At 45.0% G+C, this 20,231-nt stretch overlaps 1 protein-coding gene across 1 annotated transcript in view; it reads left to right on the top strand.

The window, feature by feature from the left end:
- The first annotated feature begins 16,222 nt into the window (after positions 1-16,222).
- Positions 16,223-20,231, top strand: part of LMF1 (lipase maturation factor 1) — a 341,743-nt gene continuing 337,734 nt past the window's right edge. Inside the window, 2 exon segments of the mRNA XM_065412501.1 lie at positions 16,223-16,279; positions 16,281-16,389. Coding sequence (XP_065268573.1) covers positions 16,223-16,279; positions 16,281-16,389 — 166 coding nt within the window.

Raw genomic sequence — 20,231 nt, 5'->3', positions numbered from 1 at the left:
GGCTGGTTTGAGTCATTGTAGCTCTTTGCATCCCCTGAGCGGTAGTTTCAATGGCAAAGGCTCGAAATGCTGCAGGCTGGCTTAGCACCCGGCGCCTCCAGAAAACAGGGTCCCCCTCTGCTCCTCGGGGCTGGAATTGACTTTAATTCTATTCCTGGGGGTCTTTTCAGTGGGGGACTCCTGCTGGTGCCCTTGACACGGGCGGACAGGGAGCCCAGCTCCAGGCATGCCCAGGCTAAGAAGGACACCCCTTTTATTCTCATCGACACACATGAAAAGAGAGCAAAAGAGGGTTTGTTCCCTCCTGTTGTGAGAGTCCCTGGTTTTAGCCACTGGTGTGTGTGTGTGTGTGTGTGTGTGTGTGTGTGTGTGTGTGTGTGTGTGTGTGTGTGTGTGTGTGTGTGTAAAAAACAGGGGGCGGGTTACCTGTCGATTTCAGAGCGAGAGCATGTTTTACTGTGAATGTAGACCCTTCCTAAATCAAACTGATCACATCTGCCCCCCTCCCCCCAAAAAAGAGCTGGATATAAGGTATGTAGAAAGAGGTACCGTATCTATTCTGCAGTGCTGGGATTGGAAGATAAAGTATCCATAAGAAACGCTGTAGGGGTAAGCTGAAAATATAGGCTTGTTTGTTTTGAAGAATATTACCCTTGGGTTATCAATGATCACATCCGCAGAAACGAGGTTTGCATAAGAAAGCTGCCGCTATGGGAGAGAATGCAGCGTGTAGACGGCAGGAAAAATGTGTTGAGGGACATTTGGAAGGTTAAATGTGTGTCAGAGGGGCCATTTGCAACGCTGGCATAGTAGCCGAGTTGGCAGGAGGATGAAGGGTTAAATTATACCACACTCACGGGACTCCAGGAGAAACCCAGCGAAGAGACAAAACTTGATTGGCACGGAGTGCAAAACGGATCAGCAGAGAGAGTGGTTCTGGCGTGTCTGGGTGCAAAATGGACAGGGTCAGTTCTTCTCTGGAAATCGGACCTTGGCAGCTTCAGGCCCTTTTCTTAAAAAAGGTCGGCCGGTTGCAAAAGCTTCCCTAGTGAAAATGTATCGATCCGTCCAGCTGCTGATTGCAGGGGAGAAATCAAGCCAAACGAGAATGAATTGATCTTTTAAAGGTTGAAAGGTGCGACGGTCTGATGTGTGTTTACACAGGGGGCGACTCCTGTTTACAGAGAGAGAGAGAGAGAGAGAGAGGGAGAGAGAGAGGTGTGTGTGTGTGTGTGTTGGGGAGGGTGGCTAATTACCATTTTTTGTTTTTGTTTTTGTTTTTTTGCAAAGTTTGAATGTAAAGTGCTTGCCAGCGCTCCAGGAAAAGCTGGGCTCATTCCTATGAATCAAAAAAATCGCCTTCTAATCGTTATTTTTTTAAGTAAAGATGCCAACGGTTACACGTCAAGTGTACGGTTCCGGAACCAGTGCATTTCGCATCTCTGCAACAGAAAAACTAGGCGGATCGTTTATTTAAACACGACTGCAAATATTAACACAAGTCCCAACGCTGAATTTAGAAACAAAAAGCCACCGCTAATTGCAACCCCTGGCTCTGTGTATAGACAAACTCCTGGAGCGGCTAATTAATGTCCTCAAATAAGTGCTCCGTTTGGAGGGCTCCTCTCTAGAAACAAACATGGTTTTGTTGCTAAATCTGTATATTTTGGCGCTTCTCTGTCCTATTTCCTTCTTTAATATTTACTCCGTCCTAGCTGTAGTGAGCCTGTAACCCTCGGTATTATACCTGCCCTGGGAAAGTGAGATTCACTCATCTCCAACAGATCAACAGAAAGGAAACATGACTGTTTGAACGTAATATATTTTCCTGTTCGTGAACCTACAGTAATAGAGGGAGCGGGGCGGGGGGCGATTAGCTGTTGAAACACTGTCCTCATGCACGATTGCTTAAAATAAAAGGCAGGTCTTGATTTCCAGACGTTGGGGATTTCAGGGAATTCACAATCTGGTGTGTTTTCCAAAACTTTGCCTGGGTCCTTTGCGAACTTGCAGAAGAAAGGAGGGTGTATTTGTGCCACCTCCAGGAATATGAACACTCCAGTCAAAGGCCCTGCTGCCCGCCCCAGCTTGGTTCATTCCAGCTCGAAATAATAATAATAATGATTAATAATAATAATAATAATTAATATTATTTCTCTTTAGGACAAACTCACTCTGCTAATATAGAATCCAACTGCCATTCTTGGTTAGCTATAAGGGAGAGTTTTTCCCAAAGGGTTAGATCTGCTTGGATTTCTCCTGGTATTTTTTTATGGTTGCTTGCTTGCTTTTTCAAGTAAAAAAGCAAAATAATCAATGGATTTGAAAACAGTCATTTCACTTGAAAGGAATCTGTTTATTTCAAACGTTTCCTGAATTTGAAATTATTTTTTGAAACATCGAGGTTCTCTCTGTTCTCGTTCCATTTTTGGTCTTTGATCTGCACACAAATTGTAAATGTTCCTTAAATCGTTACACTCTTGATTGCGTTTTGTGTGGAAAAACTAATCTTGAGAGCAGAGAAGTGAGAAAGAAAGAAAGAAAGAAAGAAAGAAAGAAAGAAAGAAAGAAAGAAAGAAAGAAACTCTTCTAAATTCTAAGTGTTCAGATAATATTAAAGTAAGAATTATGTACAGGGTATTAAACTGCTAGTACCATTAAAAGAATAGCACCCTGAGATTGTATCTGGTAAAATATTCATATCTGGTCCCTTTTTAAGTAACAGGGAAAGTGTAAAATTACATTGTGTTGTTATGGTTAAGGATTTTTGACCATGTTTCGCTCTGTGTATATACACAATGTATAATGTATATGTGTGAGATCTCTGTGTTTGTGTGTGTATATGTGTGTACATCCACAAACAATAACATGCATACACACGATATGCGGGCATTATAAATGAGTTGGATAACGTACACAGATCCCTGCAAAATCTAGTTCATGCCATGACCCATAGGTCATGCGTTAGACATGTCTGGGGCGTGTTTAAAGTTAACTTCCAGTTATCCCAAGAAGGCTCCGACGCCGACTTCTGGTTTTTGTGCTATAGCTTGTGGGGCTAAACTCATGCTTCACAGTTAGCCACATTTCTATATACAGATCATGTCCATGTCCACAATTCTGCTCTGCAATCCCTGCTTCTGGTTCGGAAATGACTTGATTGCTAGTACCAGAGTGTCACGGTTTGCTGTTTATTCTTGTATTGACACTAACTATTCCACTGCAGGCAAGAACATGGATAGACTTTCGCCTAATCCTGGTATATTGTCAGAGATACAGCAAATAGTTTGACACTGACATAGTTTAATCACGCTGGAAACTATGGGACAACAACTCCCTCTCTTCCTCCCCCTCCCCATCCGACACCCACACACGCACACGTTGTCTGTTCCCAGTGAAGTTAATTACCTGTGGTGGACGAGCGAGAGGGACACCTATAAACGTGAGGGAGCCAGGAACCTGTCGCTTTCCCTGTGCTGGTTTCACATCAGAGCAGTTTCACTTGGTGGTCGGCGTGCTGGAGCTTTGGATTCGTTCAGTCATTTCCAAAGAATTCTTTGTAGCGATCATAAGGACAAATTGTGCAAATTGCGGTAGTTTTATTTTAAGGGGGTGCGGGGAAGGAAAGGCAGTATTCGTTGTTCTTACTTATTTTATCATGTTAGATCAACTGTTCCATCAAGAATACCAGTTAAAAACAAACAAACAAACAAACAAACCTCTGATTTTGTCCACATGTTTTCTCATTTTGTTTGTTTAAAATGAGTTTGGGGTTTTGGGGGGGCTTGGGGAGAAGTTGTCTGTTTGTTTGGCCGTTTTCCCCTGTCTTTCCAAGAAAGTCCTTTTTTCGCAGAATAAAGTTGAAGCATTTGATTCTAATTATGGTTGGGCACATCCAACCTTATAATTATAAATCACAAAGAGATCAAATGAAGAATTACATTTATAGCTGCTGCTTTCTTCCAGAAAGTAGAATACAGAGCCATTGAGATTTACAAGGGAAATTACAAAATGTGTGAATGTTTCCAATATGACAAGGTTAAAAAACCCCAAACAGTGACATGTTTTGCTAGTGCTCTTGTTTATTAACTGTGATGTACAGACATTTTGAAATTAAAAATATAAACTGCAGTAAATTTAATTGGAACCATGTATGTTTCTGTACACACACACACACACACACACACACACACACACACACACACACACACACACACACACTCCATAAGGAATTGCATAGACATTGATCAAAATCCAAATCTAACCATGATTATCACTCCAAATGTTGGTATACTCTGATCCATTTAAAGAACAGGAGTACTTGTGGCACCTTAGAGACTAACAAATTTATTAGAGCATAAGCTTTCGTGGGCTACAACCCACTTCTTCGGATGCATATGGCTGCTACTCTGAAATCGGATCCATTTGACTTTTATTTTTATTTCTTTCTAAAATTGACCCATTTGCTTATTTGTGTCATTTCCCAAGAAGGCTGCAGTTCTTAGCTTGCACAAAATTACACTGTGGGCTGTAAAAAAATATGAACTGTCAAATGTTAAAAAAAAAAAAAAAAAAAAAAAAAATCAGCTCACAGAGGTTTAGCCCTGCTTTTAGAAGAACAAAATCCCTGTCTTACAGAAACAATCCATGCTACAGACGTTAGAACAGCAGTCAGGGAATTCACAGAAATCCTCTTTTAGGGCCTGATCCAAAGGCCATTGAAGTGAGTAGAAATATTCCCTTTGATTTCCACAGGCTTTGGATCTGTCCTTTTGCAGTGCTATCTTGTACTCAGCCAAAAAAGCAAACGCTCTCTTTTGGCGATTTACTAACAATAACACACATTCCTATAATGCCCGTTTATTTAAGGCCCTCAAGGCACTTCATTAAAATTAATTAATTCAGCCTCACAGCATCCCTGTGAGTTAGGTAAATAACATTACATCCATTGTACAGGTGGTTTAACTGAGGTCTGCAGAGCACCTTGTACAATACAGAACCTGTCAAGGACCAGCTGCTGCCTCACAATCTCCCAGCCTCCTTTTTTGCTTGGTTTGCGCTAGGAAAGTGTAGTATAGCTAAGACTTTATACTTGTGATTGTCTGCGGTCACAGTATCAGCAATGGGGAGGGGGCTGCCATTTTCGATTCATTATTGATACCAGGGCATCAATTAGCATAATTAATGATGAAAATCCAGAATCATCTCCTTTGTCATCAGGGCAACCCAAGTTATTGGCAACATCTGGTTTTTGTACTGGCCAAATTGGGGAATTAGCTAGTGAGGTATGTTTACGAATGACACCTTGCTGCAGCAAAGATTTGATAGGGCCAGCAATATGAAGTGTGGCCTTACCTGGGAAAGGCTACAGATTCTGTGGGGGGAAATCTCCTCCTGTGATTACAATAGTCACCGCCATCCTTCCATACCCATGCTTAGCAAAGGCATCTATATGTTTAGTCACCTGACTCAGCAGTACTTAACAAAAGGATGGGGTCACCATCCTCTTCCAACCATGTTGCAAAAGATCCGAGGCTGAGCGAGACGAGTAGGGGAGCAGAGACCGATCCCCAAAACAAGAGGTGAAGACTCATGGAAGTGGGGGTGAGTTAAGGCTCACAGAGTCCTTCACAAGAACCAAAGAAGAGACACGTGCCCAGACACGCACCTCAACTACTCTTAAAAAATTACTCAGCCAGCCAACTCCTTGCCAAGAAGCATAACTCCATCTGACAAATGCACAACTTTGCAGCTGATGCAAAATTCAGTCTGAAAACATTGGGGTGCTCCAGCTATGCAGTCGGTTAGCAGAGCAGCTGCCCTTGGGGAAAACGGAGGACTTTCCGTCTTAACCCCCTCAATTGAGCAGACAGGGTACGTGTGATCCTCCTCATCTAGGAACTCAGGGCAGCTGTAGAGGACGCTGGTGTTGGTGCGATTTCCTAAAGACCCTTATCCCCTACAGCAGCACATCTGCTCGTGTTTGCCACCCCATTCCTACCACCAACTCAGATCCTGCAAGATCAGAGTCATCTTCCATGGGGGGAATCCCTGCAGGTTTGGAGGGAGGCTGGTGCTACTAACCCAACCCTTTCCTCCCCAGCCACACCACCACACAGATCTGGAAGACGCTTCCATGGAGATGAACAGGGGAAGTTGCCACTTGGGATCAATACAATTTGGCCCATTTTAGCAAAGTTTCTGCTATTGCTGGCCTGCTTCAGGGCACGTTCCCATGGGCAAGCATGGATTAGGAAGCCAAGCAATGAGGTTTGCATTTCCTCTTGGGGCTCAAAGGCCTGCCATATTATACTCAAGTAAGCTGGTCAGAGCAACAAAATATCTCCAAAGTTCAATACCCATAGCTGTTATGCAAGCACAATGCAAAGGAAGAAAAGATGGACAATCCATTCGTAGATGTTCAGGCCAGAAAGGACCACCGTGATCATCTAGTCTGACCTTCTGCATAACCCAGGCCACAGGATTTCACCCAATTATTCCTTCAATTAGCGCTAAACACATGAAAGATTTTACTTTTCACTGGAGTTAAAGAAAGAAACAAAATCCCACCATAAAACCACCCCCCTTCCCAAACATTTGCCTGCAAACGAAGTTCACCCTTTCTAGAATCTCATCCCTGCTTTTATACGAGAGGTTTCCAAGCTAAAATTTCATTTACGAATTCTTGCACGTATATGGGAAGTACATGGACCTCTAAGCTAACCAGGTGTTTTATAGAGGAGGCGAGAGGAAATTCCTCTTGTAATATTTCCTTGCAGCTGCTCTGCTAACTGACTGCATAGCTGGAGCACCCCAATGTTTTCAGACTGAATTTTGCATCAGCTGCAAAGTTGTGCATTTGTCAGATGGAGTTATGCTTCTTGGCAAGGAGTTGGCTGGCTGAGTAATTTTTTAAGAGTAGTTGAGGTGCGTGTCTGGGCACGTGTCTCTTCTTTGGTTCTTGCCCTGAAGTCACAGCTCTGCCTTCAGCAGAGGAGTGAGTCGTGTGTGGGGACATCAACAGAGCATTTTGAGTGACAGAGGACGATAAACTAGCCCACTGCTTCCTAATGAGGGTAAGCACAGCAATGCTGGTATGTCAGGCTTTTATGACCAGAACTCTACTTGTCACATCCTTACTTTAAAAGGGCTGATCCTGCACCCAGGGCCGGCTCCAGGCACCACCTAAGGAAGCAGGTGCTTGGGGCGGCCAATACAAAGGGGCGGCACGTCCGGATCTTCGGGGGGAATTAGGCGGCGGGTCCCCCAGTCCCTCTCTTCCTCTTTGAGCTGCCGCCGAAGTGCCGCCGAAGAGGAAGAGAGGGAATGAAGGATCTGCCACCGAAGAATGAAGCGGCGTGATTGAGCTGCCACCGAAGTGCTGCCGATCGGCTTTTTTTTTTAATTTATTTTTTTTCGCCGCTTGGGGCGGCAGAAAACCTGGAGCCAGCCCTGCCTGCACCCCTTGAAATCAATGGCAAAGCTCTTAATGACAACAGTGGTGTCGAATCTGACCCTTAATGGTGAGTCTCCATGTTTGGCTCCATATGTTTCTACCATTCATTTGTGCTCACTCAGACCTACCATGCAGCGGAAGCTGCTCCAATCTCCAGTCTCTAACCCATTCTAATGTTTTTGCTTTGTGCATGTATGTATGTGCAGGAGTGTGTATTCCCTCTAGTGCAGGGGTAGGCAACCTATGGCACGCAAGCTGATTTTCAGTGGCACTCAGACTGCCCGGGTCCTGGCGACCGGTCTGGTCACCCGGCTCTGCATTTTAATTTAATTTTAAATGAAGCTTCTTAAACATTTTAAAAACCTTATTTACTTTACATACAACAATAGTTTAAAGCAACAAAGAGTCCTGTGGCACCTTATAGACTAACAGATGTATCAGAGCATAAGCTTTCGTGGGTGAATACCCACTTCGTCAGACGCATGCGAAGTGGGTATTCACCCACGAAAGCTTATGCTCCAATACATCTGTTAGTCTGTAAGGTGCCACAGGACTCTTCGTCTCGATCTGTAAAAAGCAACAAACACGGCTACCCCTCTGATACTTAACAATAGTTTAGTTCTATATTATAGACTTATAGAAAGAGACCTTCTAAAAACGTTAAAATGTATGACTGGCACACGAAACCTTAAACTTGAGTGAATAAATGAAGACTCGGCACCCCACTTCTGAAAGGTTGCCAACCCCTGCTCTAGTGGATGGTCTACTGAGAGGCCAGAGACCTTCTACTAGTGCTAGTTAGGGGGAAGCCACCTTAGCTCAAGTGGGCGAGGTGATTTTGGAAGTGAAGGAACAGGGTTTTAATCCTAGCTCTCCAGGAGTATGTCTCCCATAGTGCCTGTTTTCCTCCAACACACATACTGTGCCAAGCTGCAGGGTGGGTTCAAATGTGTATACATTAACACAAGGTGGCTGGTACTCGCCATTGGGAGCCAATTTTAACAGTCATTTCAAAAAAATCACATAGAGGGTCTCATACTAGGAGATTCACAGAAAAACCACATTTGCCAGAGAAGAGGGATTCCTGGGTTGTCCTAAAAGGAGAGAAGTCTTGATACCTGCAGGATTAAAACATCACCCTGGTGCCAACAGCACAGTAGCTGCTCAGGGATTTTTGTGAAGCAAGCAAAGCACAATCCTTTTGGGAAAGTCAGTTGTTACTAACTACAGCGACAAAAAGGACAGGGACAAGATTCTGCTTCTATTCACTGCAGTTAAACTAGATGCAAAAGACTGAAAGTTTAGACTTCCTTTAAAATAAAACAAAGAACTCAAGTGTTTTGGCCCTGGATCCTACACAGAGCTCTGTGAAGACAGACCCCTGCACTTGGGAAGAGTTCAATATGAGATCAGAGCCGTAGGCCATGTCTACACTAGCACTTATGTAAGCAAACCTTGTGTTGCTCAGCGTTGTGAAAAAAACACCCCCCCCGAGTGACGTAAGTTTTGCAGGCGTAAGCGCTCGTGTGCATTCCTCTGTCGGTGGGAGACGCTTTCCTGCCAACATAGCTACTGCTGCTTGTTGAGCTGGTTTTATTAGGTCAATGGGAGAGCTCTCTCCCTTCAACATAACGCAGCTACACAAGCACGTCCAGCTGTGACACTGTATGCTTGTAAGAATACACATGGCCTCATAACAAGGACATGCAAACCGTCTATTCAGGTAAATTTGTCAAACTGTGTTTTCATGTCATCAACATTATTGCTGCTTACACAGCTTAATAGCTTGAAAGTCACCCTTTTAGGGCTGGATTCTGCCACCCTTATTCACGAGTAGTATGTTACTCCGCCAGTAATCTCACTGAAATCAATGAGGCTGTTCAAGATGTAAGGTACTGCTCACTGTGTCTAAGGGTGGCAAACGCTGGCCCTTAATTTGAATGAATGCACTCACTATTTCATTTTAATGCTAGGCATTTCTACTGCTTCCAGCCTTGATCCCAAAATTCCTTAGATCACCTGCAGAATGGGAATGAAAGGTAATTGTGCGCTCCCACCAGGGTGAGGACAAGTATGTTTAAGCAGCACAGGCCTGATTCAAAACCCACTGAGGTCAAGGATGAGATTCCTAGGAGCGGAGCCTCAAAAGGATTTAGGTGCCTAACTCCTATTGAAATCAGTGGGGGATGGCGCTTCAATACCTTTGAGGATCTGGCCCCATGCATCAGACCCTAGGAGTAGTCCTTCCCAGTGAGTAGAAGTAAATCTGAAACACCTCACAGCTGCTCTCTTATGCTAAAATAGAGAATGGCAAAACCAGAACAGGGCACGGGTGCGTTAATTACAACCATCACTGTGTTAATGGGGTGCTTAGCTACATGCTCCCCCCTTAGGCCTTCCTCTTGCTTCTAGGCAGGAATAACTTGGCAGCTGCAGGGCAAACTTAATGCAGGATCAAGTCCCCGGCACTCCTTGTCTAGCCAATGCTTTTTGACCTTGCAGGGATACATGTAACACTCTGCACCTGTGTTAGGCAGGCTCAGTATCTGAACTGACTCCCATCTACTAATCTCTCCATTGCTTAACAGACAGACAGTGAGATTCTTCAAATCCCCTTCAGCGTGAGTCCCCTTCATATTAGTAACATAGGAAAGGATATTTGTTTTTCTAAATGTACGATTTCAACTGGGTGAGCAGGAAGGTTGGCTTGGGCCCTAAGGAGACAGTTGCATGTTAAATTTGGCCCCAAATGCTGTTTCTGTAAAATTAAAGTTTGTACCAACAGAAATGTTTGTGTGATTTAAAAAAAATAAGCTCAATAGAACAAGTTTTTGAAAAAACAAATGAACATTCCCTGGCACTGTTTGCAGCCCAACCTTGGCAGCCCTGTGGGAGTGCCTGAGCTTAGACTAAAGAGGCGAAATTGATCAAAAAGCGAAACTGACAATTTTCTTTGTTAAGGGCGGGAGGAAATAAAAACACAAACAAAGAGTAGAAATAATAAAAAGGAAAGGAGATTTTAAAAAAAAAATTTCCCTTTTTAATAATCTCCGCTATTATTAGCAACATAGGTAAGGAAAATGTGTGTTTGAGAATATATACGTACGTAGAGCTTAAGGCCAGATGGGACCATTACGGCCATCTAGTCTGACCTTCTACTTAACACAGGCCGGAGGATTTCACCCAGTAATTCCTGCATCAAGCCTGATAACTTGTGTTTGAACTAGAGCATGTCTTTGCTAAACAATGTTTAACCTGACAATATTATTAATTATATTACTGCAGCCCTAGTCATGGACCAGAACCCCATTGTGCTAGGGGCTGTACAAAGAGAGAGTCCTGGCCGATGATCTTTTTAGGACCAGATCCTGCTCCCACTGAAGTCAGTGACAAAACTCTAATTGGCTACAATGAAGCAGGATCAAACCCTTAATGGAAGAGGGATCGTTGCCATAAAACAGAGGTGGGCACTCTATGGCCCGTGGGCCACATCCGGCCCTCAGGACCGTCCTGCCTGACCCTTGAGCCCCCGGCTCCTCCCCTGCTGTCCCCCCTCCCCCGCAGCCTCAGCTCGCCGTGCTGCCAGCGCTCTGGGTGGCGGGGCTGTGAGCTCCTGCCAGGCAGCACGGCGGCATGGCTGGCTTTGGCTGGGCAGCGTGGCTGCCAGTCCCGGTACTCTGAGTGGCATGGTAAGGGGGTGGGGAACGGGAGGGTTGGATAAGGGGCAGAGGGTCCCAGGGGGCAGTCAGGGGACAGGGAGCAGGGGGCGGAGATTCTGGGTGGTGGTGGTCAGGGGATGGGAAACAGGGGGGTTGGATAGGCGTGGGAGTCCCAGGGGCCTGTCAGGGGGCGGGGGTGTGGATAGGGGTCGGGGCAGTCAGGGGACAGGGAGCAAGGGGGGTTGGATAGGGGGTGGGGTCCCAGGGGGCAGTTGGGGTAGCGGGTCCCCGGAGGGGGCGGTTAGGGGACAAGGAGCAGGGGGTTGGATGGGTGGGAGGTTCTGAGGGGGGCAGTCAGGGGGCAGGAAGTGGGAGGAGGTGGATGGGGGTGCAGACCATGCTGTTTGGGGAGGCACAGCCTTCCCTACCCGGCCCTCCATACAGTTTTGGAACCCCGATGTGGCCCTCGGGCCAAAAAGTTTGCCCACCCCTGCCATAAAAACTCTGGCAAACCAGCAGTGCCCATGTTTGCTGAGGGATCCCTATCTCCTGTTTACCCAAACAAACTGTCACTTGAGTATTTGGCAGTGATTTAAAAATATATAATTGACTGTATATTTAAATCATTTCCCCAGATGTTTAAACTTCTTTTACTAAGAGATTATTTCTGCTCAAATTCACACTCTCTTTTTTTATTTTAACTCAATCTCAGGTAAAAGGAAGGGTGAAAGATTAGACCTGAATGAACACAGGGTAATCTAGGGTGCCAGGGACAGCAGGATTGAGGTGCTGCTAGGGACAGCTGCTGGGCGCGGTGACAGTAAATGCTTTTTTCTCTGTTGCCTTCTGCAGCTGTTTAGAACACAGCAAAATGGGGTGGGGGCTGGAGGGGGGGCAACTTGTATTTCCTTGAATAAGGACTAACATAAACAATCTCAGCGCCTGCCTACATGTCTTACGTTTATTAATCACTTTCCCTTTGAGACTTCAGGACAACGCTACCAGCCACACATTGGCTGTTTTCTTCTCCTTCTTTGTACAAAAACCTTAATTTGAAAAGAATTAAGAGGCAAACAACAAAATGCAACATTTAAAAGATGATTCCACAAGGCAATAAATAAATAATTGTGCAGCTCATCAAGCAGAGAGGATGATCCAAATTTACATTGTCACAAAACCGTACGGTGCCCGTATACCATCATAAACTCAGACAATGAAGGGAGAATTGAATCTGACATTTCAATCTATCCATTCTTAAATTTAATTTAATCTATTAGGTGCTGGGAGTCTTTCTATTGACTCTAATGGCAGTTGGATCATGCTGTTGGAGTAATGACACTTTTATGCTGCTGAATGTACTTGAAACTTTGCAGCTCATACTGTTGAAAGGTGATATTGACACAAGAGACCCCCTGAGGTTGGTTTTGTTTTTTTGATCACCTCTGCTTTCTGTCCAGATCCACTCACCTAACAGATTTGGGAGTGATCTTATGCAAAGAAAATTGATGGATTCAACACTCTGCTATACACATACCTTCCCAGTCCCAGGCTGCTCCTTTCTTGTGGAGTTCTGCAACTAGATCTCCTGCTTTTCCTCAGTAATTTCCTCAATTAGCCACTTTGTTTTACAGACATTTACATTTAATGTGGAATTTGCTGTAAAAGTTTCATAAAGACCTCACAAAGGAAATCATTAGCTTCCATCTACTTCAATTTATCTAGCAAAACCTTGCGGCTAATCCAAAGGGAAAGAGAGCAACCATAATATACCAGAAGCCTTTAACAAATAGGTTATTTTTCCTTGCCTATACAATGCACCATTATGTACTTTTTTTTTTTCTAATGAGAACAATGCAAGCAACAGTGATGGGAAACAGCAAAAACAAAAGAGGCATTTATAAGGAACTGATCTGCAGGCTGAAAAGCACTGAATACTGTTACACCTGATAACAGATACTTTCTCCAAGGACCTCGGCTAATTTAACACCACAATATTTACTTAAATAGGATACAGAATGGGATTCTAAACATACAAATTATGAGTGCTTAGGCTCAGATTGTTTTATTGAAAGAGTTTTCTTAGATACTAAGAAACACAGGCTTGAACTGGAGTCAAGTGTTTTACTATTGCACAAAATACTAAATTGAAATCATGTTAATTTCGTAAAATGCAAGCTACAAAAGTGTCAGTGAATTCAAGATTATCCTCAGGGTGATCAACTCAAACCCACTATGAGATGAGTAAAGGATGCAGTGGTCAGCCTTGACTTTGAAAATTATATCTTTGGTGTGTGTTACAAACTCCCGTATCCTGCAAACAATTACCCACGGGTTTAATTTTAAGGACACGAGCAGTCCCACTGATTTCACTGAGACTCCTCACGTGAGTAAAGTTAAGCACATTTGTGATAGTTTGCATGATCAGGGACAAAGTTTTTAAGAGTTAAGTTTTTTTACATTTTTATTTTATATATTGTACTTAAACTCTCTGGTTTCCAAAGAGCTTCTATTAGAAGCTTATTAAATGTACATACATATTTTAATCCAAAAGGCTAGAAGAGCTACAATGGTTTTATTAGATAAATACATCTGTAGGTGGCTTTACTTGCATGTGTATATTTTTTTAAAATTATTAGAATTGATGTGGTGACCTGAAATATTTCTGTTGGCTATATACACAAGTACAGATTTAGGTCCCAATCCTGCAAAGAGGAACATGCAATGCACTTCATACTTAGCAAACAGTTCCAGGACTTTATGATTTCAGTTGGCATGGTGTGTAAACTTAATCAGGTGCATAAATTTGTCACGGTCAGAGCTTTTCCTAAAAGAGCAGAGGTGTTCTTTTAATGCTGTTACAGGTGTTATCTTCTGTGTTTAACTGGGGTTGCGATCCTGGTGAAGGACAAATAAATGTTAAATTTAGGGTAAATTAAGGGGTAAACTAACAAATGTTTTTAATATGCATACATTTTCTCCAACAGCTCCTAGTGGATCCTTTGCTATTAACACAGTCAATTCCACACATTTTATAATTAGGTAGTGCAATAAATAAATAAATCCAGTATGACATTTCTTCCAAAAATATAGGGCCCAATCCTGCCATCCTTACTCATTGACTTCAATGGAAGTTTTGCTTGGGTAAAGACTGCAGGATCAGGCCCTGTATTATCTCTGCTTTAATGAATTATAAGAAGTAATTCTTTCATATTTTCCTTTAAAAATAGCCTTTTACATATAAAGCTTCAGCATGTAGATCGGCTGATTACAAAGTTATTTTTCTTTTTGCCCTTATGAAACAAATAACCAATACAAGCAAATCTGCTCCAAGTCTGAGAACTTGAATAAAGAGGAGAGAATTTTATGAATCTCAGCAAACAAAAAGTGATAATGGAAAATAGGGACAGATTATAATGATGCTAAGAGCAGCATAATTTAAGTAAACACCTTAATCAGATCTGTTTCCTTATATGTGGAAGACATCCCCACCCCCTGCCTGTATCTCCTTAAAAGGATGCATCACATGGGACTTTTTAACCCCTTCCCTAACAGAGAAAGGCCCTGATGCAAACACTTATGCATATTGTTGACTTTACTGCTATGAGTAGTTCCATTGATTTAAAAGCAGCTACTCACAGTGGTAAGAATAAGCATTGAGCATAAGTATTTGCAGTGTGTAACTTTATTCAGGAGGCATCTTTGACATCAGGGGAACTCCTCACATAAGTAAAAGTAAGCCTGCGTGCCTTTGAAGGATTAGGACCATCATTCCGGCTCTGAAATGCAGTTGCTTGTAGGGACATAGAAGGGGGAGGAGATATTCTGATCAGGGTTCATAATCCAACAATAGGAAGCAAATGTTTCAAACTAGAAAGTTAGGTAGTCACAGGGGGGTTAGCAAGGGCTATGAGGGGCAGTTCCAGGTGAACTACAGGTCACTATCAAGCTGTTTTTTTTCCAGATGATAAGAAGACCAGACTAGGAGAATCCTGCCTCCTTTCTCCACACCGCAGAGAGCCCTATGGAATTCTAGGTGGGCTAGGGTGACCAGATGTCCCGATTTTATAGCGACAGTCTCGATTTTTGGGTCTTTTTCTTATATTGGCTCCTATTACCCCCCACCCCCGTCCCAATTTTTCACACTTGCTGTCTGGTCGCCCTAAGGTGGGCACATCTGGATTCTTCACAGATGAAGCCCCTGTGCTGAAGACATCTAGTCATGCGCTTAACTTTGCTACCACGAATAGTGCGGACTACTCCCAGCAGTAAAGTCCTGTATTTCCAGGAGGGGGGCTTTTTAGCTAACTTTGGCCTAGCCCGGCTAACGTTGGATCTTTATTCGTTTAAAAAAACCAAACCAAAACAAAACAAGCCGACCCTCCTCGCTGATTTTAATGAGGATTTCTGTTCAAACGCGGATGGCCCGGTTAGAGCCTTTACTGTTTACCGGGCGTTACTATCATTGCAAAAACAACAAGGAGTCTGGTGGCACTTTAAAGATTTATTTGGGCATAAGCTTTCGTGGGTAAAAACCTCACTGCTTTCGTGGGTAAAAACCTCACTGCTTCAGAGGCATCTGAAGAAGTGAGGTCTTTACCCACGAAAGCTTATGCCCAAATAAATCTGTTCGTCTTTAAGGTGCCACCAGACTCCTTGTTGTGTTTGTAGATACAGACTAACACGGCTCCCCCCTGATACTTGATATCCTTGCAAAGAGACCCCAGAGCCGAGAGCAGCCCAGGAAAAGGCCCCCGCCCCAGCTTCCCGGAAGGCCGGTGTACACTTGCAGGTCAGGGGCTGTTGCACTGCGGCCCGGGCACGGCGAGGGGCTGCCTCTCTTGAGGGCAGGCCTGGCACCGGGGACTGGCAAAGCGCCGCCCCAGCGTGGGGTGCATTCCCCGGCTCTCCGGCCGGGCTCTCTGCAGCATTGCAGCAGCCGCGTGGCGCGGCCGGGCCCCGCTCCCCGGGCAGGCCGGGGTCCGTGCACCGGGGCGGGGGAGCCGTGGGGGGAGCGGCCCCGGGCGCGGGACCCAATGAGCCGGGGACGGGAGGCGGAACCAGGCGGCAGCTGCAAAGAGGCAGCGGGCCGCCGGCGCATGCTCCAGGCATGGCTGCGCCCGGGGAGACGCTGAGGAAGAGGAGGGGGGTGGAGGAAGCCCCCCGCCCCCCCCCCAGCGGAGGGGGAGCAGGCGCCCCCCGCCCGGCCCCCGCTGCGCCCGGGCACCTTCTGGCTGAGCAGGATCGTGCTCCTGCGCTGCATAGCGCTGCTCTATTGTGAGTCTCTGCGCCCCCCCCCGCCAGCGCTGCGGGGAGGGCCCCCCCCCAGGCCAGGCTGCCCCCCACCCCCCAAGCAGGGCAATGCGGGGTGACCCCCGCCCGGCAGGCGGGAGCGAGCCCTGGCCACGTGTGTCCAGCCTGCCCTGCTGCTGCCCCCCGCCCCTGCCCAGCTGCAGGCCAGCAAACCCTTCGTGCCCCTTCCCCTTGGCTCCCCTCCGCAGTGCCCTGCGGGGGGGGGGGGAATTTCCACCCGCTGACCCCTGGGAAAGTTGGGGGTTCCGAACCCAGTGCCCAGGCACGCGGGGTTTGTGAGGGGAGCAGGGCTGTCTTCTGTGTCTGTACAGCGCCCAGCACAACGGGTTCCCTGGCTGCGGTTACCAGGCAGGGAGGCCGCTTAAGAACATGAGATCAGCTGTGCTGGGTCCGACCAATAGTCCATCTACCCCAGCGCCAATGTCCGATGTTTCAGAGGGAATGAACAGAACAGGGCAATCGATCGAGTGGTCCAGCCCCTGTCGTGCAGTCTCAGCTTCTGCCAGTCAGAGGCTTAGGGACACCCAGTGCGAGGGGTTGTATCTCCGACCATCTTGACTAATGGTCATTGATGGAGCTCTTCTCCAGGAACTTGTCTGATTCTTTTTTGACCCGTTATGCTTTTTGCCTTCACAACATCCCTTGGCAAGGAGTTCCACAAGTTGACGAGGCGTTGTGTGACGTTTTAAACTGGACCACCCTCTTTTTGGGTGGTTTGTCCCCAGTCCTGAGACAAAACTTGACATGTCATTTTGAAGAGTATGTTGCTCTCTCCTGGCTGGTGTGACTTGGCACACACCAGACCAGCAAGAGTGGGGTGCTCTTCTCAATGGTGTCCCCCGTACGGTGTGACCTCGCATGCAACATGGGGCGGGGTCAGACCAGCGGTGACAGACCTAGGTAGTTCCCGGAGGTATCGAGATGTCTGGTGTTCCAGAAGTGTGAGAGTGGCCACCTTTCTCCTAGGAGCTATGCGAATACAAATAATATAATAAAAAAAAAAATCGGGTATTTGTGGGGAGAGGAATCCACATTGCAATTTCTTCTTGGCTGCTACTCCAGCCCTGGAGTTGGGAATGGGCTGTAATCTCAGTCCATCTACATCGGGGTTTGCAAATTGCTGGATCAGTGCAGGGGAATTACACATCTTTTTATTTGGGGGTGGGGGTGCACTAGCGTTAAAAAGTATAGCTTTTGAATATGACTTTAATAAGTAGTTTTGTACAATGACTAAATTTATCCACTTTTAATAAAGTGAGATAAACAAGCTCCTGTTCCAAACTTAGTGTTTCCTCTCTTTATTTATGCCATAGCTAATTTTTGTAGGGCTCTAAGCCCTGCCAGGCCCCTGTCATCTATGCCTATGCAGTGTCATCATTGTATACCCTGTGGCCTGGCCCATTCTACCTCCAGGCTTCGTCTTCATTGGTCTAGGTGGAGCTGGCACAAAGGCCAGTTCAGTTAGGGTATGTCTACACCAGTGTTTTTCAACCTTTTTTGGGGCAAAGGCACACTTGTTTCATGAAAAAAATCACGAGGCACACCACCATTAGAAAATGTTAAAAAATTTAACTCTGTGCCTATATTGACTATATATAAAGTAATTCTCTTGAATAGGAATCAAATAAACACAAAGAAAGTATTTTATAATTACTTTATTATGAAATAGTAAGTAAACAGAAATATGAAAAATTATAAAATACATTCAAGCATGGTTTAATATTTTTTTCCCACGGCACACCAGGCAACATCTCGCGGCACACTAGTGTGCCGCGGAACAGTGGTTGAAAAACACTGGTCTACACTACAAGCGCTACAGCGACCCAGGTGCAGCACTGCAGATACACAGCTCTAGTGTAGACACTTGCTACAGCAACTTAAGGGCTTTTCCCGTCACTGTAGTAAATCCACCCCCTGTAGAGGCGGTAGGTAGGTCAATGGAAGAACTCTGGACCGGTGTCTACACTGGGGCGTAGGTTGGCTTAACTACATCTCTCAGGAGTATGAGTTTTTCACACCACTGGGCTACATAGCTAGGTTGACCTGTTTTAAATGTAGATCAGGTCTTAGTCAGTAGGGGATAGAGTCCTTCCTATGCTTGCTCTGTGGTCTCCCATCCTCAGGGCAGGTCTACGCTTAAAACGTTGCAGCGGCACACACCTTTTTATCACACCTCTGAGCGACGTAGTTACAGTAGAACCTCAGAGTTACGAACTGACCAGTCAACCACACACCTCGTTTGGAGCTGGAAGTATGCAATCAGGCAGCAGCAGAGACCCCATAAAACCCCAAATACGGTACTGTGTTAAACGTAAACTACTACAAAAATAAATAAAGGGAAAGCAGCATTTTTCTTCTGCATAGTAAAGTTTCAAAGCTGTATTAAGTCAACGTTCAGTTGTAAACCTTTGAAAGAACCATAACGTTATGAACATTTCAGAGTTACAAACAATCTCCCTTCCCGAGGTGTTTGTAACTCTGAGGTTCTGCTGTATTCCGATATAGGTCTGTAGTGTAGACCAGTCGTCACTGTGTCAGGGAAACTACTGCAGTTCTGCTGTGTTCCAAGGCTTCGAATCCCAGCCCGCCCTCAGATAAATGTTACCACGTATATCCAATAAATACCCCAACAGGGCATGTATTTCACCCTGCTCATACTTGGTATATTTTTCCCGGGGGTTGCAGTATTCTTTGCTGTACATGCTGTTTATCCTGTTCCAGGATTCTGAGACATATCTGTGGGTTTTCCCCTTTTAGAAATACTCCAGATAAATTAATGAGAGGTGGGGATCTCTCTTTTGTGAGTCAGGGTGGTGTGAACATTTACCTTTGTGAATGTCATTATTTTTTCTTGACTTGCATTGATGGTTGCAGATACCAGTAAACGTTGGGTGTTTTTTTCTTTGTTTTGTTTTTTTTTATGGTGAAAATTCTGTCCTTTGGACAAATAATGTGTCAGTCCACCTCAGATTTGCTTTTGGTGGAAGTGGGGTTTTGCGTTGCAAAATGACATCCTTCCGACTTCTAAAACTTGCACAAGCTCTTATGGACATGGGTTAATCACAAAGAGCAGTGTTATTCTGGTAAAAAATGTAGATGTGGGGAGGAGAAATGAAAACAGGACCCCAGTTCTGCAAACAGGCACATGCATAACTTTACTTGGGGGGAGCAGTCCTGTTACCTTGAACTTGTTTACTCATGTTATGTGAGTAAAGTGAAGCACATGTGTAAGTGCTGCGGGATTGGGGCCTTTGAGTAGAACTGTATTGCAACCTGAACTACGCAGCTGTGACTGTTGCCTTTATAAGGGAGGCTCTGGTTCTTGTATCAGAAGATTGATTTTTATGGCAAAATCTCGGTGTAAGGCTGACTTCCATTTTTATTTGGTTGTGTGGGTGGCATATGGAAATCTTTATCTGGATTTTAGCAAAGCTTTTTATTGTTTGGGGGAAATCTCTCTCTCTCTCTCTCTCTCTCTCTCCCTCTCAAAATACGTTTGAGATGTTTTACATAAGGTTAGCATGTACATTTTTTGTATGATTGTTCTTGTGGGGTAGCATTCCACACAGTCTGGTTGATTTCAGGTTCCATTCCTTTGCTATTCTCTTATTAAATTCTTTTAATAACAACCTTCTATCCTAACTTCTGCTGCATACTGCTTGTCCCTCCCCGTCCCCTGCAGAACTCCTTCAAAAGCAGCACATTTTGTTGCTCACCAAGGATTATAAAATAATGAGAGCATCCAGCTTACCCCAAGGACTGTATCCCCTGCTACACAATAAACATAATGAGTCTCACCATTCTTA

This window comes from Emys orbicularis, chromosome 10, assembly GCF_028017835.1.
Source record: "Emys orbicularis isolate rEmyOrb1 chromosome 10, rEmyOrb1.hap1, whole genome shotgun sequence".
NCBI lineage: Eukaryota > Metazoa > Chordata > Testudines > Emydidae > Emys > Emys orbicularis.
The sequence above is the reverse complement of the archived record's forward strand: the minus strand, read 5'-3'. Positions and strand labels throughout refer to the sequence as shown.